The following is a 24117-nucleotide window of genomic DNA, read 5'->3' as shown; positions in this document are numbered from 1 at the left end:
AACGTACTTCCTAGAAATCCAGTTATTTCACTGTATATTTTGCTATGTTAGATAAGTTCACAAATCAAAAGGTATGATAACCAATGTAGGATATGACCAAAATCAAATACCTACTATTGTAAGCACGATTTTAACTGCGAACGCAGATCTCATTGTAGGTGTTGTAAACGTTCCTTTTTATTTTCCAGATGAAGCGCCTCTTGACATCGTGAAAGAGAAGACTTCAGGACACCACCAGGTGAAACAAACGAAGAAGAAACACGCGACACAGTGGAAGCCTGTGAAGACCAGCTTCGAGCACCAATACCTGGCCACTAATCTGATGGGCCACACCGGCAAGATCCTGGGCATGGACTGCTCCAGCGACGGGAAGTACCTCGTCACCTGCGCTGAAGGTTTGTTCACAAAGCATTGCGATTGATTAGATTATATCCATCACATTTGGGCAAACATAATATTGTAGACATATTGTCTGTTGGCACAATATGTTACATAGGTACCTAGGTAACTAATTAAACACGGAATCTAACGTTTTATACCGATAGCGTTCTTGTTAATTAATTGTTAATAAATTAGTGTTGCAATTATATTTTTGCCCAATGTCAATTATATTATAAGAAGTAATCTAATTCAATCTCAGATACATCCATAATTAAAAATAGCAAATTCTGCACAGTCCAATGAGTAATATATTTTCAATAATTCACTATTTTTACGTCACGGTGTCTAAAAATCAAATAGTAAAATACTCTAGGTTTAGTAAAATACACCGGATTAGAATTTATTTTCATTTATGGAAATGTGAGTTTTGAGTTAGATTAGTAGGACCTATTGAGTTAAAACATCCTAAGCATTGCAATATTCACGATATCGATCAATAATAAAGTTCGAACCATTGTTGGTTACGATGTTTCGCCTCCACAAGAAAGATAATAATATTTTGAAATCTGACAACTGTGACTTTGTGTTATTGTTATGCTGAAAACATTATTTTTCATAGCGAAGCTAAGTTCTTAACAACAGCTAATATAAATTACATGGCTGTACAGAAGGGTAATTAATATCAATCCATTCTTAATTTTGTAATGTTTTCAGTAGGTAAGCTTTACACACATTGTTTAAAATAATTGTCAGATGTAGTATTGTAGTTAGAACAATGCATATATATGTAGTTTTTAAGTTAGTAAATATTCTTTAGTTTTAAGTACCGTAATAAGATGTGGAGTTAGTTCATTTTGAAAGAAACAAAATATCTCAATAAATATTTTTGTATGTACTTATACGTATAAATAACAGTTATTGAACTTTTAAAAAAATACACTACAAATAATTTGTTCAATTCAAAATGAGTTATCTCCATTTCGATGGGTTTAATAATTAATATTCGTATTTGCATGCTTTTGAGTCGATCATACTAAATGATGATTGATGTATATACCTATCTACATGGATACTAATTAGCTAATGTCACTCAAAATTGTATCATAGCAGTATTATGTAGGTACCTAATATGTATAGGATTCACTAGGTATGTATTTTGGATGTAATGCATAGAATCAGCATAGGTATTAACTTCACTCTAAAAAGTCATTGGTTTTATTCATGAGATGAGTATACTTCCGTGTCTTGTTAATTGACAGTGTTATCAGTTAACATATTAATCGCAAAATTAAACTAGCATCGTTATCTTATCAAACACGTCGTGTTTGGGGGTTTTTTTTTTTACAAATTATTGAATATATTACTTTTCTAGAATCTGTACACTGGAATATAGATAATTATTAATACTATGTGGTCTTGTAATATCGACTTTACTAAAGATGTATAGGTACTAGCTTACTTTGTGCATGTATGTATATTATGTATTTGCATGTTCTATAACACTAACATAATAAACATATTGTATGTAACTTTACGAGATTAATCCATTGCTAATACCCTATTAGAGCTAATTTGCACATCTCATAAAATGTAAATACAGAATAACTTATTTATTTTGCACGTCGATTCTATTTATTTTCCAATAGGTCCATAGTGTAGGCAATTTATGAGGTGCGAATATACCATCAATACTTATTTATTTAAATTATTCAAATCGCGGTATTATGCATTTATCGTAATTCAATTCGAATTAAATCTGTTCAATTGTATTAGTTTACTTGTGGGACTCTGGTTATCTCGACATAGATATTATTGTTGAAACAATATTTATATCATTTAATCGTTCTGCGTCATAAAAAAATATTTATAGATATCTGTGGTTTTTTTTACTTTTTACTAAAATTTACTGCCCACATCATATTATATTTTACTGCCGAAATTAGACGTCAAAATGTAGTTATTAATTTATGTCTCGTTTCTTTGAATGTACGTTGGAACTTACGTACCTACATACATTGTTTAAAAAATACACAGCAGATGTTCCACAAAAACATCATAAACTATCGATTTTATGATGTGATAATTACAATCCATGTTACTACACCGTCTACAACATTGTGGGAATATAGCTATTAATATATTTAGTATAATCAGTACTCAGGTATTACTTATTTATTTATTTAAAAACATCCCTTACTATAATGTAATAATTAATATATAAACTTACTATAATATTTTTTGATAATATTTTATAACAGTATCAATGTAAATAATATTTAAATAACTTTAATATGATAATTATTTAACTACATTTGTTTGGCCTAATATCCACCGAGTTATTATTTGCTTAACCTAATAGGTAGGAATGCCTTTCAGACGTTGACTTATTAGTTATTTTATTATTATTGATCCACACAATGTGTGCATTTAATATTATTGTGTACCGGCGTTCAGTGCCAATATAATTAGTGAGTATCGATGTTTGTATGGTTATTAGGACTCGTTATGATCATCACCGCGATACTACTACGCGAGTCCTCGATTAGACGCGTTGTGAACATTATTCAAGGATTTCGCGGTTAAGTAAATATTGCGTGAGATATCGCTTTGTTTTTGTGCAACCTGCCGCATAATATTCTTCTACAGAAGCTAAATACTTGCCAAATTAGTAATTATCAGCGTACATTCCTACATTTGAAGGTTTCTAGACTTTCATGATTCTCTGTTATCTATGCATACACACTTCCGTCTTGATTTTAAGCATTGTATGGACAATGAATTAAAATTAAATGATACCCCTTTGTTTTTCATACATATGTCAGTTTTGGTACCTACCATTGAGAAAGACTTTATATTTATAAAATACCAAATCCATTACATACTTACGGTTATTGGCTACTCTGTAAGTACCCACTAATGAATTAATAATCGAACAATGCTTTTACATTCAAATCGAAACTGGAAATTTCAGTGAAACTTTCACCGACAATATGCATAAAGTAAAAGCTTCTAAAAGTTTTATTTTATTTAAAATGTCCACTACGATTTATAATTTAATTTCAAGTTGGCCTGGATTTAGTTACTACTTCTAAAAAAGCGCATTGTATTAAAAATACCGAAACTGCAATCTTGGCTAAAAAATAAAATGACCTAGCGTTTACCTACTTTTTAATAATTGTTTGCCAATGCAACGTTTTTAATTTAATTCGTATTTATATTTCATAAGTCAGTCTAGTGCCCTAAATTAATGTTAATGGAAATACGTAAAAGGTTACCTGTTTCTCTTGGATGGTTAATTTTAATATATTTTTGGACCGAAGGTACTCGTTCAGAATGTCAAAATTTTTACTCCATTATGGTCAGGTACTCCAATCCGTAGTATAAAACTGTATCAATTAATGTAGATAGATAATATATTTTGCACTTTCCTTGATGAATGAATAATAATGGCCGTGCAATACTGTTTATGGGCATTTTCGCCAAAGTTTGTACATTGCGTTTTTGGCATGTCCCATGACTTTGATTGATTTTTTCATAGTTATTATATTATAAAATGTTGGAAAGTTATGTACTTTTAACATGCAAATTTATTAATTTACTCTATTCAATCAGTTAAATACAACTATCTGACCTGTATATATTTTTAATTGATTATTTAGATCGAAAGGTAGTGCGTTTTTACCATGTCCCACCCATAAATTCAAATAAACAAAGTCTGATTTCGTCATTAATTTTGAGTGTGTAAAATTAAATTCGTAGTGTTTTCAACAGCTTACATTATATATTTTTGGAAAATATATAGTTTTTTCGTAAATTTGTACCAATATTGAAAAAAAATCACGTTTAAAGTGTGTCCCAGGATATTTGAAAAAGTGGAACTCCACATTCCGTTACCACGATTTTAGCATGAAGGCGAAAAATTTTCACTATAAATATGTTTTTTTTTAATGTAGCAACATTTTTGTATAACACTGATCGCCATGTACACTTTAAATTGTTGGTGTGTGTCGGTATCGCTATCGGAACAGGTTGCTTTCTGGGTTGGTCATTTAAGAAGTTCCACTACTGTTACCACGATTTATAAGGTAAGAAAACACATATTTCTATTTCACATACTACACATATGGAGCTTATCTTTCATACTACAGATATAATAAAACATATCGCAGGTTTAACAATAAAACTAAGCTAAATTTTGGCTTCAAACACTTCTGAAACAGAATCCGTTACTTCCACTCCGAAACTATATTGGTGGTAACGTATATGTGGAATGTAAAAGTAACGAAATGGCATGCATAAAGTTGGGTTTACAGTGTGTGTTTAGTTCTTCATAGATTATAAAAAAAATTATTTTGTCTGTTCGTATGAAAAACAAAAATATTTTCATTAAAAAATATAGAAAATAACCTGACTATAATATAATAATATAATAAAGATTAAAAAAGTATGTGATATGTCTGAATACGCAAAAATAGCGCACATAAAAGTATGGAGATAAAAAAAAACAACAGAAGGAAAAGAAAAAACACCAGACTGAAATAATTGCGAGACAGGCACTGGCTCTGTCATACTCTTTCTGTTATACGCCACCAAAATTTTAAAACTTCTCCATACATTTTAGGCATAGAAATTTATAAAAATGTATGAAAAAGTATTTTTTTGTCACGTTTAACAGAAATGTGTACTCGATTAGATTTAATACCTAGAACTGTAGGTATTCACGAAATGTCAGAAAAGTACGTCTTGATTACAATCAACCTGTATAGCTACATTTTATGTTGATGAATACAATTAAATTTCAAGACAACATAAAGTCGAACTTGGTTATTACGAGGAAGATGGGACCGACTGAATTTGCTTGTTATAAGCGTTACTCGTTATATCAGAGAATAGGTATTTTTAAATGAGCATGTCACATTACACAAAAAGCCGAAAATAAAAAATTTGGAAACCATCGTAAAAATCCCCGAAACGAGCATGGCATTCATAAACTACAAAAGAAGTTGTTTATTGTAATTAACGCTGGTAGGTACCTACGGACTTCACAAACCTTGGATTTTTCAACCATATGCGTGGATACTTTTTTATTATTGTCGGTGAAACACCAATAAGGTAGGTACTTAGACACTTTACTAGTGTCATAAACGTAATCCGACCCCGGCGGCATCCTGTCCAATCGGATTTTATTGCTTAGGGTCGAAATGTTTTAAAACGGTCGACACATTAACAGTATTTTAGCTCGGTATATCCGATAAGTTGCTCGTTATAACAGTGAAAAAATTAAATGTATGGCGAAAATCATAAACCAATTGTCAACAAATGTTTCGTTATTACATCCGAGATCTCGCTATGTCAGAGATCGTAATAACCGAGTTTGACTATAATTATTTTCGTAAAAGTTATATACTCCGTGCCGCGCTAGGAACTCGCGTCTGAATCCCTTGCTGATTTTTTTTTTCATATATTGTTAATTTGCTTAAAAATATTTTTTATCTGAGTTACAAATAATATAAATGCCAAATAAAGTTATGGTAATGTATAGTGTGTCAAAATTATTACCTACCTTATTTTACAAGTATTGTGAAATTTATTATAAAATATGTCTATTTTAGTGATTAAGTTTGATTTGTTTTGTTATTTTGACGCACGTTGAATATTTATCTGTCTATCAAAAAATTCAAATAAATTTCATAAAACAAAAATTTGTTTTTATGGTAACATGTAACTTAAGCTTTACAAATTACACTCCGTACCATTTCGTTCCATTCCGAAAATGTCCCCAAAAAAGTTGAACGTTAACTATTTTTCATTTGATTATTAAATAACGAAACTTATTTATTTTTCCAATAAAATTTAGTAAAAGTGATTATTGTCTTTAAAAAAATAGCAGAACGAACATTGATTGGTTTTTTCAAATACTAAAGGAAAAATGCTCTGCCATTATAGACATAGGGTAACGGAGGGGAACGAAATGTGCCCAAGAATTAAAATTCAATAATATTTTTTGACTATTTGTAGTTTTATTTTGAAGTGTATGGTTTTTTTAATCTAATAGAGCTCTTTTAAGTGATAAAAAGTGTTTCATTCATGTTTTAAAAGCTAAGTTTCGTAGTCACGGAACGGAAACTTATTATGCCCAATTTCATAATAAAAATGATATAAATATTGTATTAATCAATATTTTGCTGAAAAATTGCTATCACCAATTCAGCAATAGAACAAGGAATCTGCTAGCTATATAAAAATGGTTAATTTGAGTGAAAAAATAATATTACCCAAATTTCAAACATGTACAAACTTTGGCGAAAATGCCCTTATATCACACTCTTATGCATATTTTTACGGCACGTAATTTGGAAAGATTTTTTATTTATTAATAATTATTGGTTATAGATGGATACATTTTCCTTACGGTTTTACATTTCTGTTTGTGCTTCCCAGCAAGGAAAACACCAGCTGCTGTCGGAGCGTTTGTCGATGTTTATCGAAAGTATGAGACCGTAACATGAAGGGACATTGCATTGAGAAACATCACTGAGTGTTTTCATGGTACGTCTTTTTACTTTGGGTACGATTGTGTATGGCGAATCTTGCGTAACGTGAAAAATGAGGTAGCCATCGGCTCGCCTTTCGCAACGCACCGTTCGTCGCCGAAGATATTCGTGCGGCATATAAATCAAATCACTCACTCCTCCATAAGTGGGTCATCCTTTGTCGAATCTCCTTTTCGGTAAATGCTATTCCGACGAGCATCTGTCGTCGGAATTTACCTACACGCTAAGATATTCGTCACGACATCTCGGAATGAAATTAAATAAAATTTAATGCCGGCCATTCGGTCGTTTCGGATTATGTTTATAGTTCAATTATACGCGACGACAGTTGCTTACTCACGACACCGGGCGTCGTGACATAGTATTTATTTATATATAGTTCGCATACTTAATTTGTGTTTATTTAATGCCAATAACCAATACCGGGATGTTTTGTTTTTACACGATATTGATCACGTCTATGACGTAGGAGTTTTTTTGTAAATATACAAAAATAATGGATGCATTTAAGTGTACATTATAAATTATACTTTCAATAATCAATTCAAACTCAGTACAGATTAATAAGATAGAAATATAACAGCCATTTGTCATGCACCGATGTTTTAATCCTTTTCAATTTGAAAACCATACAAATTTCTTTCAAATATGTATAAAAATATATAAGTTATCTCTCACCGAGAATTTGGATGTACTTGTACATCATCATTGGTGAATGCTTACAGATAAGGAATGCCATACACGATAGCATGTTCGGTCTGCAAAATGTCGCGAATTACAGTTAGGTATTATTCCTCACAAGCATTTCATAATCGAGCCTACAGCAGCTGTATACGCGGCCGCAAAATGCGGTCCATTCGGGGGCAAGTCTATGCTAACTCTGTCCATAATGATACAATAAAAATATCTGCATAATTTATTCCATTCGTCCCGATAAAATGTTTTGTGTTTTCGTCTGAAAATAAAATTATTTTTCATCTATAAACCGTTAATGTTAAATTATGCACATTTAAAATTAGTCAGTAGTGTAAAGAACTAGTTTAGTCTGGAATTGGAAAACCGTAAAGCGAGCCCAGCACCATAATAAATTCGACTTGTTTTGGCGCGGTATTGTATATTAAATTTGTCAACAACTTGGCTTCAACTTTTTTGCGATCGCTGTAATTATTGTATTTTATTAGTTGTAATTTTAGTTCCACGTGGAGCGACGTGTCACATGCTTATTTCTTATTTCTATGCTTTGTTGTTATTGACAAATCGGACACAGCTGACCGTATGCCAAACATTAATGCGTCCATACATTGTAGTCCAATTTGGCACAATCTCATTAAAAGTGTCGAGATGCTGATAATAATAACTTTGCGTCAGCATGAATGGGAGAATAGTAGAATTGTTTATCAATGGAAAATACGCTGGTATTTTTAAATACCTACTCATTAGACTACATGAAATATCTATCAGTTTTAATTATATGTAGGTGGGTACTTCCTAATGTAGCATTTTGATTTATTTAAGACTAAGAGGCAGAAATCTGGATAAAAAGTGGAGATGGTGTCTAAGGTTATTCTGTTATCGTTATAAAATCATAAATGATTTACTAATTGTAATAAATTTTTAGGTTCTGAAACTCCGGCAAAGAAGGACGAAGAAAACGTCATAACCCAACAATATACCTATTACGATCATACACAACCGCGTCTCTAATATTAGATTTATAATTAATACTATAATAGGTATTTTAGCAGTATGTAACTAATTAAACTACATACCTACCATAATATTGTTTAATGTTTAGTTACGATATCTATGGACACGTCAATACGTAATAAAACATACAGTTGGTGTTATCTTTTTATTTATTTTGAGTTAGCTTTTTCTATTAGTAGGTAGGTAGGTACTGTAAAATATGTTAATGATTTTGATAAATGTATCAAACGTATTTTATACACACCAATCGAGCTTGATATTGCCTTTTAATAATAAAAATGCACGATAGATCATTCCGATCACGACCTGTGAGTCAATGAAGTGTTAATAATTATCACCATTTTAATATAAGAAATCGTAGCTATATTTTTACTGTATCTAATGGTACGTTTACATCTGACACTTATACCGTTATACTTATTTTATGTGTCTGACATAAAAATTCACTTACTGTTTACACCTGCATGGATCTGACATAAAATGCTCGTATACTTCTCGTTGAAATAAAGTCTCGACACTTTATTCAATGGCAACATTTGGAATAAATATATGCGGTGTTTACATATGGTATTGTAACTTATTCGGACACTTATTTCGTATACTTCTCAAAAACGTTATGTCAGTTGTCAATATGGGAATGTTAAAAAAGAAAGCAGCGAGTGTTATTATTTTCTATCTTTCTATGAGTCTTTTGGCAACAAAAAGGAGGAAAAAATGGTCTAGATGGATGCGGGAATGGATTCAGCGACGAGAAGAACTAGGTGCCTTCCGTTTAATGTCAGAGTTTAAAATCGAAGATCCAACTCAATTTGTGAACTTTAGTTTGCAAGATTGGACCTTTTGCCAAAAAACAAGACACACAATTCAGAAATGCGTAGAAGAACGATTAACAGTAACTTTGCGATATCTAGCACTTGATCGTCATTGCATATTCAATATAATATTATCGTACCTAATACGAGTGCAGGTGTGGGCCAAAATGAATTAGGTAATACCATTTGAAGCGCATTTTTTCTTCACAGAGTGCATCAGAATTAATCGTATGTGCCGAGAACAAGCGATATTTTATTTTCGAACAAAATCCATAGAACACGGCACATCCGATTTATTTCTCATTGTCTATGATTTTTGACAGATCGCTACAGTACATTTATTAACGTAAACGTTGGGCATACATTCATGGTGTACCTATGATAATTGATTGTCCGTTGTTTTAGAAATATACATACGCAATTCACTAGGTACCTGTCAAACTACGAATAATGTGTCAGGTACTTGACATAAAAGTAGACGGTGGTCCAACTTCGGTGATATATTGCTCCAAGTTCGAACTTGTCGAATACGCGGTGCTTACATTTGCGTATATAAGTAGATTGAATAAGTGGCAGGTGAGAGTCGACACACGCAAAATAAGTGGCAGATACAAATATACTTACTGTTTACACTTAAGTGAATATGGTGTCATACATAAATATGACGATATTAGTGTCAAATGTAAACGTACCATTAGTCCGTTTCTTTATTGATTGCTAGTTGCATACTTAACAAAATAACACCGTTGCTATGAATGACACCGTAATGTCCCGCAAGAGAGTTGTTGAGATGCTCTGTAGTGAAGTGACCCTTCACCCAAAGAACTGACAAATGTTTTTTTTTGTGTAGGAACTCAATATTAACGGTTGTTTTAAATTTACTAAGTGAAACGTTTATTTTGGTATATTTAATTGACAATATATTGTATTTTCAAATATATTATCTTATTGTGTCGATGTCGCTCGAGAACTATAGTACACGCGGACATTTTTAAACAACCCTTACGATATAACGGTCACTACTCTCAATGATTTTATTCTGATAGTGATAAGTATTGATCTCGTTACCATAACATTACTACATAATATGTACAGAATATCATTCATAATATTCTATCCACTATCCTTTCATCCGTATCGTGATTCTAACATAATAATTTAACAAAGTGCTTATTTAGAATTTCAATGATTAATAATGTATTTTTTAAGTGTTCATTTTCATAATAATCTGTTGTTTTGTCATCCACCTACCGATAACCTATCATTGTATAAATAAATACCAGACCGATGGCCTGCAACAAATATCTCAATACTCAGCCTCCATACAAATGACCACATATTGCACTCAGGCCGATGATTTTAATTTGCGTGCGGGCTTGTCCATGAACATAATAGTATTTTCGCACAGCGATGAGTCTTTATACCTCCATGGTCTTTTCTGTCATCGGGCGAGTGATGTGGGACGCGCGACCAATTAAAGGGGTCGGCGAGTTGAGTCGCGATCGTGCAGTGCGATGTTGCTTTGTCGCAATCTGCAACAACGACCCGCTCGATCGTGTAATATGACCGAAATAGATTAAGCCGCTTACATTGTATATAAAGATTAATTATTTGACGTATCGAAAATAGGCTATACTTGTCTTGTGTGAGTTTTTTTTAATATCATGCAGTCTACACCTTGACAATACAGGTATTGCATTACCTACATGGGAGGGTAACGACTCCATGTACGCTTTATCAATTGAAGTAAACAAGGAAACGTTTTAACCTATAATTAATGGTTATGTTTTACACTTTATACTACGGGTGTAGAGAAAGTTTATTACCATTTTACTAGTAAAGTTCTATAGACAGGCCATAGGAACTGGTGCATATTTTATATTCTTCTTTTTTACACATTATGTTCTGATGTCGCTTATACGTACATATTATAATACACGAAATGAGACTAAACTATTGTACCAGTGTGTCTCAATTTAAGTGTCGGTCTGGCAATATAATAACATCTAATTATTAACCTACTCATTATTTTATAAATTATTAATGATAGTGCAATGAATGTTTCTAGGATCAGCAAATTTCTAAATTATAAATTATTTTAAATTTCTATTTTTCAAAAACAATCAATAATTTTTAATTTGATAATATTATAACATTTATTTAATAATGATTTTTATAATAAGTACTTATACCTACTATTCATAATTATTTTCAAAATATACAATCTTCCGGTCGGTTATTATTTTTGATCACAGTATAGAATACCTATGGTTTCCATAGTAGCTTTTCTACAAGACACTATAATATACTTTCTTAATTCAACGTTGCCATTGGTGTGCACCAACAGTATTAATATTATTATTATTTGCTTAAGTCCCGTAAATAGAGGACAGATTTTTCTGGCATTTTGCAACGGTGTTTGTGTCATTTGAAAGTAACGATACTAACACGGCCTGCACTGCCACATGAAGTTGACACCATTCTACCCACCTATGCAATGTGATCCCATAGCCATAGCCTATCTCCTTCATTCTATTCGGTCTATTTGGGTTGGTTAATATGTGACTATGCATTGTTATATCTGCTAATTCTTGTCATCTCCTTGAATATTAAGCGTTAAATTCGGCGTTCACGTATTTCTTACAACATAAAATATTTATTATTGACTTTCGATTACGCCATTATTGCCTGTTTAAATCTATTTTATGCACACTATTCGCCATCATCAATAATTCATTGATTAACATTTTTATCGATTGTTATTTTTGGTTACATGTTGAGTATTGCAATAATCAGGCTTTATTTTCAAGGACTTACAACTGGCAAGGTTGCCATACGTAATCATAATAATATAATAATGCCCAATATAGTACGCAATCGGCGGTTTGGGAAGCAGATATTGAGAAATATTACAAAAAAATATGCGTAAATTATGATAATTTGTTATTACGCAGTTCCCAATAAGCTTTATGGTAATTATCAAGAACACCTTGCAATTTAATTCGTGAATTAAATATTTCCAAAGGAAATTATTGATTATTTTTTTGATACATTTTTACGTAAGCCTTGATTGTTTAAATTTTAAACTATGGTTAACTTGATTTTGTAACTCAACTGCACCGGAATGATTACTTTCGTAGAATCTAATGAGTTCAATTTAATATTAATTATTCTAACATTATTTATTGTTTGTATTATCGTATTAAGGAGCTCTATACAATAATTTATTACAATTTAAAACCTAGTATCATAATAAATATGCACTTGATGAAATCGTTACAAAAAATGTTCAAAGTATTATTTAATAGGGGCTGTGTTACAGAATAGGTTATATTGTGTTCTCTGGGTTGTACCCAACCATCAAAATATTTGATATGAAAATAAAACAGACCTACGTTTTAAATCACAGTTTGAAAAGCTAAAATGATGTAATGTTATGGAAGGCAGTCGATTGGATTTAGGTCTGTATGGAATGAGGAAAATGTGCATGAAAATCTGCTGTGTTTTTCTATTAGGAATACATATTTGCGTGACCGTGAGGTCCGTCCTTAATTAACAAACAGGTAAATCCAACGTGCATGATACCTACTGCTTGTACGTATAGTATTTATCTAATCAAGCAATCATTCTTGAACGTTGCCTCTAAATAGGGAAAATCTCAAAGACACGGGTTTTTTTAACATTTTTATTTTTAAATGTTTGTGTAGCTACGAAGTAATTATAGAATAGGCACGTAATTATTATTATTTACAATACCTTCTAGTATATTGTAATGCGTCTGTCAAAAATTGCCATGTGTACACATATTATTATTTATCATGGAAACGTCAAATTACATTTTACCAAAATGTCTTATTTCTTTCGTATTCGACAATAATTATAGCCGGGCCATCATTCTCGTACGGCAGAATATAACAGTCATAATTTAGAATTCTAAATAACAGGCCGAGTAGCTTTCATAGTCCACTGCTAAGTATAGTTTTGGAGTGGTGTGATTATCCGGTAAATGTCAGTCATTTCATTCGCGGTCCGTTATTCGGTAATACCTATCGCAAATGGTACAGCACAGGCCGTGGCCCCGGACGAGTTCCGTTACTTCGATTATTGCGAACGGTCGCCAATCTTTAACCTCTCCGAGATTCAACATTTTATGGCTTTTCAGACATGGATTGTAACATGTAATAATGCCTGTATACATTTTGATTTATGGAGTGGAATTAACTGTACATCTCTATTAGAATCGGGAATTTCCCGTAATTGTCTAATCTCTAATCTAATATATCTTCTTTTGCCGTTTTTCTCTGCCTTCACTTAGTTCTGCATTTTTGAATTAGTTGGCGGCAATTTGATTTACATTCTAATAGGTAGGTATAATAGTACTTTTCCATACAGATCAGTTTTAGACAACCAGTATTTTCTCAACGCTGTAATTTGTATGAAACAGTAAACATCTCATATGCATTAGTGTTTTCATTATATTATAAAAAGCATTTTTTATTTTTCGTACTTTTTTCAGATATTTTAATTTAACATAAAACCGGTTTCATCCATGCGGACATTTTCAATTGGTAAACAACATTTTCAGATCACAATATTTGTTATATAAATAATATATATTTCAATATTATTAACATTGTCGACTCGTACAATTTCCCAACATAACGTAGGTACATAAATTATGTTGTATTTTTCTTATACTTTACATTAAGTATTAACAGCACCACGTGCCTAGTCCAATTCGTCAGACACTATTTATTTTTATCACCCTCGTTCACATTACATAATAGGTAAGTAACTATCTATATGATTTTCTCAAAGCCTGGGGTTGTACTCGGTAGATACTACAATACCGATTCGCTACATAACAGCATATATATTTTTCGAAGCAAAACATTGAAAAAATCAATAATAATGTGCAAGCATTTTTCAAAAATAAAAGCTTTAACGTCATGCACGATGGACAAGCACCTGTATTTTCACTTTTATTGAGTTTATGATTATAATTAACAGTTATATATTTTATTGTCTCGTATTGGCATGTGAATTTCTAACGAATTTAACCCCGAGAAAAATGATTAATAAATATTCGGGTGAACCGGGTCAACTTATACATAAAGGGTGCTTACGGCGAAGGTGAAGTTTTAGCGTAAATTTTAATGTTGTAACATTAAAAAACAGCTGATTATCATAACCTCAATGTTTTTGTTTTGAAGCAATTTGACAGCTTGTTTTTGTTGTGATGACACGCGGAATCGTTAAACGCGTTCTGGATAGATGGCAAATAACGGTAGAATTATCGGAAAAAATATAGTCTGAGATTGTAGTCGTAATAGTAAACAATGCAGATTACAATGCGATACTGTTATGGACTCGATTATATTATTTTTACTATACAATTTTTACCATTATTAAAGTTAAAATGGTTTGTAAACTTTTTCATTGACTTACATAATATGTTATTCAGTTTTCCTATTAGGTACTTAATTTGTTAATTAATTTAGAATTACCTTGCCGACACTTAATAATAAAGCAAACGATGACGATGGTTATGTTATGATGACCAATACGTAGATCAATGCCAGGTATTTCGAAATTTGGTGGCATTATGAGGGTATATATCAATCATATTTTTTTATTTTCCAAGAATATTCTAAAATCTAATTTAATAAAAAAAAGTCACCAGACAGCGTTATTTTTCTGGCAATGACTTGCATCATAGGACTAGCTGGGTTTTAAACATACGTGATGCACTACTTCGACCTTTATTCTATCGCCAAGAAATACGACAGACATTGTTAGCAAATTTCTGATACAGTAGTATTTTTGTTTGTTTATATTTATTATCATATACAATAACACAGTTCTATTCGTATGGAAGTCCGCCATTTTGGCTGTTTCACCGGCTTGTGTGTAAATGTAAATAATATCGTTGTCATTTTGTTTGATAATATTTTCGGAATTGTCAAAAATGATGTTTGGAGTCACGTCGGCAACATTTCGGGGAAACGACTTCGCAAACTTTCCGTTATTGCTTTTCAAGGTTGGCGGCTCCGATTTTGCGAATATCGCAATGTTTGATTATATTATCAAGTTCGAAATTCAAATTGGAAAACTGGAATGGAACAGCTGAGAAAGTGTCATGGCGCCCGCGCGTGCCAGCCGCTTTCATTATCGGTCAAGTTGCTGCGAATACCAGTTCCCGCCAGTTGAGATTGACACAATATACCGTTCGAATTTTATACATATTTAAAATCCCAAAACAAATATTATTTACAATTTCGAAACTAAAAATACAACCGGATTAATTATTTTTAGTTTTCTAACTGAGTTATATCAATTAATCTGTACTTATGTAGAAGTATTTTTAGAAAACACATGTTTCCTAAATTATCTACAAACATCGGTAAAATACCAAAGGTGGAGTTTTGTAAACGTATTTGCTTAACGTTTGAACATTATCCGCGCCGGATTACCCATATTCTTCCATCAATGTTTGCTAGACCGACTTTACATAGTACCTACCTATATATTTAAATTGTGGCGTATTTTTATTTTTATTAAGTTACCTTATTCTATAGAATTCATTGGGCAAATAACTGGATGAGTCGGCGAGCTCGTGGAATAACAGCTGATAAAATAAATGTTTAAATTAGAATATTAACTGTATAGGTTTGTTTATTATTGTTTCGACGAACACGTTCTACGACATCTCTTTTTTGTTAATTACGTTTGCGTACACTGTATGTACACTGTGTACACATATTTTTATGATACAAATTAATGCTTTGAGGCCGGATTCTCGTAATGAATCATTCGGCCGCATGACTTCACCGTTAATCACCAACGATGAGCCACATTCTCTTATTCACTTTGAATAACATAGTGTGTGCACATCTGCCCTGTAAATAACACTCATCTTTCATATTAACCAATGTCTGCATCTGATAGTACAAAATGCTCTGTCAATAATGAGTAATCGGATGTGAGGGGATTTGAGGTGGTGGTAACGTTGATAACGAACAATATAGCTAACGGAGTGATGATTTGTTTTATAAAGATGAACCTCCGCCAGACCCCGGCGACTCGAGCAGCCTGAGCGGATCCAGCAGCAGCGGATCCGAGGGCGGCAAGGACAGCACCAGCCCGACCGACAGTCCCACCGACAGCTCGCCGGGCAGTCCGACCGTGCCCAGAAGATCGGCGCGACGAAGGCGAAAGCCTAAAGCCGCCCGCGACCCGCGACCTCGCCTCGCGTCGCCGGAGCCTCTTTCGCGATACGCCGACTTGAACCTTTCGGAAGCCGATTTGGCGAGCCTTCTTTCGTTCTACTTGCTCCCCGGCGATCAGCTGGCGGGTCTCGGCTATCCGGTCGCGGACGCTCAGCATCCCACGCGAGCGCTCATTTACGCGATCGATTTCGCTCCACCCGTATTTAACAAATTCGACGTGAACGCCCGTGAATTCGTTCCTAAGGACTTGCGGGGTGACGACAGTGGACGGGGGTCCGGAAGCTCCAGCCCCCGCTCCGCCGACAGCGACCCTGACAGCGAAGAGGATCGGATGAAACCGGGAGTCGAACGGCGCTGCGCCAGATGCACGAAAGGATTCTTTCTGTCGGCGAATGCCGATCGCTATCTAACCACAGAGCGCTGCCGACACCACTGGGGCAAACTCCGCCGATCAGGTTCGCCTCCCACTTGGTCGTGGGCTTGTTGCGGCGGTCCATCAGCGGCCGTGGGATGCTCTCGAGCCCCTCTTCACGTCTGGTCAGGGACATGTGCGGGTATGAATGGCCCCATCGACGGTTTCGTACGGACCCGTCCGCGAACATCCGGCGCGACGAGGCGTCGAGTCCTCGCTCTGGACTGTGAAATGTGCTACACCGCCAGCGGTCTTCAGGTCGCGCGACTTGAAGTCGTCGGCCCGGACGGCTGTCGCGTGTACGGCTCGTACGTCCTGCCCGACATTCCAGTAGTCGATTACAACACGAGGTTCTCGGGAATCTGCGCCCAAGACATGAAGAACGCAACCAAAAGTCTGAAGGACGTACAAAATGATCTCTTGGAGCTTATCGACGCGGACACAATCCTGGTGGGCCACGGGTTGGAGAACGATCTGAGAGCGCTCCGCGTTCTGCACGGACGCGTGGTGGACACGGCGGTCAGTTTTCCTCACGCCCGCGGACTTCCTTTCAGAAAGTCCCTGCGTACCCTCGCGGAGCAGCACCTCTTGCGGCCCGTTCAAGAGTCGCAACACTGCCCGTTGGAAGACGCTCGCGCTTCCCTCGAACTCATGCTTTGGAAGATTAATCGCGACTTTCGCTTGAGCGAAACTCGATCGCAAATATCCGAAAAGCAGTGCTAGACTATTTACTTACTCGCTCGAAGTAAAAAGTGGGAAAAGACTCGGCATCGGCCGAAGTGTTTATTAGACTTACTTAGTATTATTTTTTTAACGTTCCTGACGATGATAAAAGTGGTGATACGATGATGACTGTGTGAATGCCGTGTATTCGCGGAACACTCGTGATTGTTTTTAATTTTTAAGCGTAATTATTGTCTCGTACAAATCGATGAGCAATCTCAACAGTGCCTTGCGGCGGGGCAAAAGTGATGCGGTCCGCGGTCTCCGGCCGATTCGGTGACCGCGGGCCGCGATTCTATGTCGATTTTTGTGAATTTGACATTCGACTGGAAAGTATATTTTGTGATTTTTTTTTTGTTTATTCTCGTGATTGAAATTCGTCCTTCGTTTTTATATACCTGTTGGATGTTTTCTCATTGAATACATTTTACAATAATTTTTACTTGCCTGTGTTTTATTCATACCCTCGAAGTTAACTCACTCACTATCTTCCTACACTGTTTTTATGTAAATAAATAAACATTAAATTTAATTATCATATAATAAATAAATACGCCCACGATGGCCGAGCGGCTTATAATATCGTGGGTCCCAGGCTCGAATCCTGGGTCTGGAAAATACACATTGTTTTTCAATCTATGCTTGGAGTATGGACCTAATATGTTGAGCAAGTGGATAACATCAATTTCTCATTAAATAAAAATCTGTTAATACAATCTTATTATGATCAGACATGGTCAATACAATAAATATATTTTTTTTGAGTACTGCAATAGTAGAGTTGAAATAATTAAATACCCAGAATATAAACAAATTACACAAATATCAATTGACCTCGCCGGAAATCAAACCCAGAGAACTACAAGATGTCTACACATAATAATTTAATTAAAATCACACACACAAATAAACAGGGTAGACACTTCATCCAGAGTATGATTTTACAACATGGTTACACTGAAATTATTATGCTGTGGCACCTATGGGTACGGAAAAACCAATTCAGAGTAATAATACCTGTTGCAATACTAGCATTACCACCACCACTGCGAGTTTGTCGTACTCATGGTACCACTGTGGAATGATTCCACTGTACGTGTTACTATTAAAACCATAACAAAACTGAAATCAGTAAACCTTAATATTATTAAATAAGATATTTTAAAACATAAGAAGGCTGCACAACTAAAAGAATAATATTTCGGATCAAAGTTAAACCCATCGGAGATAACATTAGTAATAATAAAATAAGATTTCAGGTGTAAATAAATCCATACTAAACAATCATTAATGTCCAGTCTAAAATAGTGATGTTAATATACATATTATATTATGATAAACACACAAAAATCAATCTAAGCAATATCCATTTAACACCATCATGTAATAATATCATAGTACACAACTACTTAAGTTAGTTTTTAAATAAATAATAATAATAGAGATAACAAATGAATGTATGAACATGAATAAACCTAAATACTTAGTGGAAGAGTCTATACAGCCTTTGGCAGAACGTTAGCAGACGGTGGGACAAGATTTCAAAATTTAAAGCAGGTGTCCTCCAATACATTGACAATGTCAAATTATCTGGAAAGAAAAGCCAGGTAAGCTAAGTTGAAACAAATTGTTACACAAATGGAAAATATGCTGCGCTTTTAAATGTAGAGTTATGGAAAGAGGAATTCGTGTATTACTGAATTAGGAATTGTACATTTTTTGGGGAGAATTTTGCAGGAAAATCACTGCCTCTAATGATCGTAACTTAGTATAGTGTTCTTTAATAAACTATTCACATGAATTAAGAATGGTATATGGATAGTTAGGAAACACATCTTAAACATTCATAATAGAAAATATTGCGTCGGGAGAGACTCGAAAACGTACATCGGGTTTCGGTATGCTCATTGTCAGGAATCCGCTGGATGCGGGTGCGAGTCCCGTCCGGCATCATTTAACGTCAAAACAGTAAAGTAGTCGTCAGGCTATTTATTAGTTAGAAACAGAAACAGTGTTGCCTCTAATAAAAAATACCGGTAGCTTCGATGAAAAATCATATTTTCTTTTTTTTTTCTCAGAATTTTAGTACACATAATATTATCAACACTGAACTGAATGACTGAAAGGCACACAAACTAAAAACAAAACATTAAACTATGAGTGAACCATTTCTCATTATAAAATTTGTGGCACAAGTGTCCGAATGTTCTCACAGACTGTTCTAGTTTGGCAGTTTATTATATCAATCACTAAATAGTTTAGCCTTGTGTGTGACACATTAGTTACTAACAAGTTTAAAATTACCAACCAATCGTCTCTTCTTTGAGTATCTCTGTGGACGGAAGGAATACGTGGTCGTATATGAACTGAACTAAGGTTCATGTTTTTTTGTGAACAAAAAGTTACCCTCACAAAATTCTCACCTTATTACCAATATTATTAAATTAAAATAAAACAATATGTAGTAACTAAATATTCCAAATAAATTGATAGTAAAACCATTAAAGGAAAAAACTTCATAATGTATTATAATATCGTCTTTTTATAATTTACGACGGGAATTTACTAAATCGTTAGTAATCAATTATTATTTACAAAATTTGAAATTGCTCAGAACATCTATAATATGTCACAGTATACAGCCGTACAATGTTAATACTTAGGACGCTGAAGACGCACCTGGCGCGTAATGGCCAGGCGGCCGATCGATGTAATTAACGTGCATTTTAAAGGTGTTAATTAAAAAATCATTATCTAGCCAGCAGTGAATGAGTTGAGTAACCTTTTAACGGTATTATGTTTTTCTTCATTTTATTTGATTCAAAGCGTGATTATCAGTACAATCTAAAACTCATTCAAAATATTTTGGCAAAAGTTCCTATATAGTATATACTCATAGAAAATAATTTAATTATTTTCACACGGTGGTTTGAATTGTCAATATGTATAAAAATATATTTTTGACATGGTATTACAATGGCCAAAATATCTTAATATGCACAAACGCTAAGAAAGAAGTTGAAATCATATGTGTTTGTCAGCACGCATAGTCATGTTTTTGGTAAAATTCGGAAATCAATATGTATTCACAAATTTTTTTTTTAACTTAGTTCTTGGCTACCTCCCAAGGAGACATTTATAAATACAATTTTTACGAGGAATGGTCATTGGTCGTTCGCTCAACCTTTTCGATCCATCCTCGGGAACCAAATACCTACACACTGTAAAATCAACGTGGAAATTCGATCTAGCTGTGCGGACTGTCACCAACCAATCCACCGCTCGTGCTCTATAATTGATTTTTTATCCGTGCGTAAAACATAAGTATAATAAAATGGTTGTTTTCACACTGAATTAACATCCAAAAGTACCAAGAACAGTTTTTAAAGAATTATCTTCTCAGGTAGAATTCGAATTCGAATTATGATGTGACAACTAAATCTAAACAATCTTAACCTTCAAACACGCCATTGCTTAAATTCAGATCACGTGATTATTTTTAGTATATTATCAAAAATGTTTCAACATGTACCTACCTACCTTTCGGGTGAGCTTTTCCGAATTCTCGGGGAACCCCTGGTGGGAATCGCTGCAATATCAGATAAATAGAGTGTGTATTTAAATTATTTGCTACCTAATTGATGGAAAATGTGCCAAGCACGTTATTCATACTATTGTTGACATAAACCGATTCTGATTGAAGAAGCATAATAAACATGACACATACTGTTATTATCAGCAATGTTGTACCTACAATATGGAAAGCTTAGTCATTTATATTAATGTTATGGATTATTAGAACTTCCATGCAGCATGAGTTCATGGTTTCCTAGTCACACAATGACTAATAGAAGATAATCGTGACTAATAATACCAGTGGTAGGTACCTCTTTTTGATTGTGGCAGTTACCCAGAATATTATTAATTTTACAATTTTTAATACATATATAAAACATACTAGGAATACTGTTTGTGGTCAGTGATTTTCAACCTGTTTTAGTTGACGGAACCCTCGACCATTTTGTAAAATCTCCGGGAACTATTTACCTGGATGACGTAATAATATCTCGAAACCTTAGTTCTAAAGGAAAAATATCTTGTTCTAAGATATTGGCGTTTGAAAATTTTGCACAAATTCTCATTTCAATGTCAAAGCCTTGATTTTTTTAAGTAAATGTGTTTATTATTTATTTAGTTCAAATGAACTTTACTTTGCTTTACAGTTTAACAAATAATCAACACATACTTTCCCGTTTATAATTGAATTAATGATTAATCCCAGAGAGGGTTATTCGATTTTATGAGTATTATTTTGAGTTTTATTGAATTATAAAGAAAAGACCTTTTTACATCGAATGGCAATATTAACTCTAGGTCTAGATATTTAGGTCTAGAATTGTATATTATAAAAAAATAATTATACATCAGTAAAAAATAAAATACATAATCAATGTGGCGGCCCGAAACAGATTCAAAGCTATGTATTAAAATTTTATGTAATTACATTATTTCCCCTCTGTATTTTAATAGTTATGCAATGTATACATCTAAACAAATTCATAAAAAAATAATATACGTATATATTATCCATAGTATTCAAAGAAATTTTGTCATCGAAATCTATTGCTATAAACATATCACATAAGTATGAAGTATGGTGTTACAACCGAAATAGCTATCGACAAACCTTTTAAAAACCTGTAGAATTTAATATTAATTATATTTTCATTTCTTATTAAAACAATACTTACATATTCCCCAGAAATGGGATACACGAGTTAATATGTTTTCACACTTGGAATACAAATCATTACAGTGCATAATAGGTGGCGACGTCTGCAAAGTTGGTAATTTTGAGTTACGTAGAGACATTGTTGTTTTCTGAAAACTTCCTTTTGGTTTTGGTAAACCCAAACTATTATATTTTATTTTTTCATTTTAATGGCCAGTTTTATAAAATTTATCTTTCCAGTTTATATTATCGATCTGCAACGAGAAATTAAAGTATCAAAGTTCTTATATAAAAAAAATATCAGATATGTACCTACGTATCATAAAAATATTAACCGGGGTTCCTCGAAGAAGACACTTTTTTGAAACGATGAAAAGCCTTAAACTTAGGAAGTGCAATTTATTTATCTCTTACGATAATTTTCTAGCAGACGTCATGATTAGTTATAAAAAAAAATCATGAAAAATTTACGTACACGTTATTACAGCATTTGAATGCACAAATATTGGTGGTAAATATACAACGCACCGCAAATGTATGTATATGTTGAGACAACTATTACATTACAATTATATTGTATCGATGCCTCTGTTAGCCCATTACTTATATAATATACTTCATAATAATTATATAAGTATATTTTTTTATCTGATATAATTATAGTTACAGTAGGCATCATGAGACAGGTCACAAGAGGCCTTGCGTTGGAAGACGAAGGTGCGCTTGACTACTGAAACATGGAAAAGAATATAAATCGATATAAGGTTATTCACCTGTATGAATAATTTAATGTTTTTTTGCAATCATGCTGTTTGTTTAAATAAAATCTGGTTTTACAAGAAACGACAGACACCATAGTTTAAGTTTAAATCAATCTCCTCGCACCATCCCCTATCGCAGGTCGGCTACAAAAATGGCAATCTGCTTCCCGGGACCGTTCAGTGGAGCTGGAGCTTTTTATTCAAAAAATTTTTTTCATGTATCATTTTTGATTAACTTTATATGGGAGCGCTGTTTTGAAATGTATGCTCTAAAAGGGGTTGGTAGTCCAAAACCGCTAAAATATCCACGTTGATAGTGAGATCTTGTATCGGAGCGTATGTCCTGGTATAAGTCAACGGTAAATACATTGTGATTCCGCGAGTAATTCTTGGTATACTTACCTGTATAACATTGTGAACAATGATAGTCATAAAAGCAGAAAGTTCCCAGGTGAAATCGGAAATAATCTCTTCATAGCGGATGGTTTTATAATAATATCTTGCCACACGCTTTTCAAACAAATTACATGGCCACAGAACAGACGATTTAATTACTATTACTATTGGGTTGCCAATCATTTATTATTAGTTTTTTTTAAACGTAAAAAAACGTGTTTCTAAATAAAACAGATTTATTGCTTTTACTTCATCGACGGTGTTTATGCTCACGACACAGTGTGTTGACGATTGATTACTCACGTATCTAATTAATATGTATATACCTAGTCATCACCATCGCAGGCTCGATGGTAGACCTCGGCCTGCCCAAGTACAGACTTCACTGGGCTCTATCTTTGAAGACGATC

At 33.6% G+C, this 24117-nt stretch overlaps 1 protein-coding gene across 4 annotated transcripts in view; it reads left to right on the top strand.

The window, feature by feature from the left end:
• Positions 1-24117, top strand: part of LOC147073832 (transducin beta-like protein 2) — a 225609-nt gene that overhangs the window by 31176 nt on the left and 170316 nt on the right. For 3 of the 4 annotated variants that reach the window (XM_085944734.1, XM_085944730.1, XM_085944729.1), the window contains exons 2-3: positions 189-395; positions 16512-18260. In XM_085944734.1, the coding sequence (XP_085800860.1) occupies positions 189-395; positions 16512-17818 (1514 nt within the window). In that variant the 3' untranslated portion in view covers positions 17819-18260. Of the gene's footprint in view, positions 1-188; positions 396-16511; positions 18261-24117 lie in introns of those variants that run through there. The other variant, XM_085944735.1, reaches the window with a different exon arrangement.

This window comes from Rhyacophila brunnea, unplaced genomic scaffold (assembly GCF_057557595.1).
Source record: "Rhyacophila brunnea isolate RB1 unplaced genomic scaffold, BYU_Rbru_1.0 scaffold_17, whole genome shotgun sequence".
NCBI classification, from domain to species: Eukaryota; Metazoa; Arthropoda; class Insecta; order Trichoptera; family Rhyacophilidae; genus Rhyacophila; species Rhyacophila brunnea.
The sequence above is the reverse complement of the archived record's forward strand: the minus strand, read 5'-3'. Positions and strand labels throughout refer to the sequence as shown.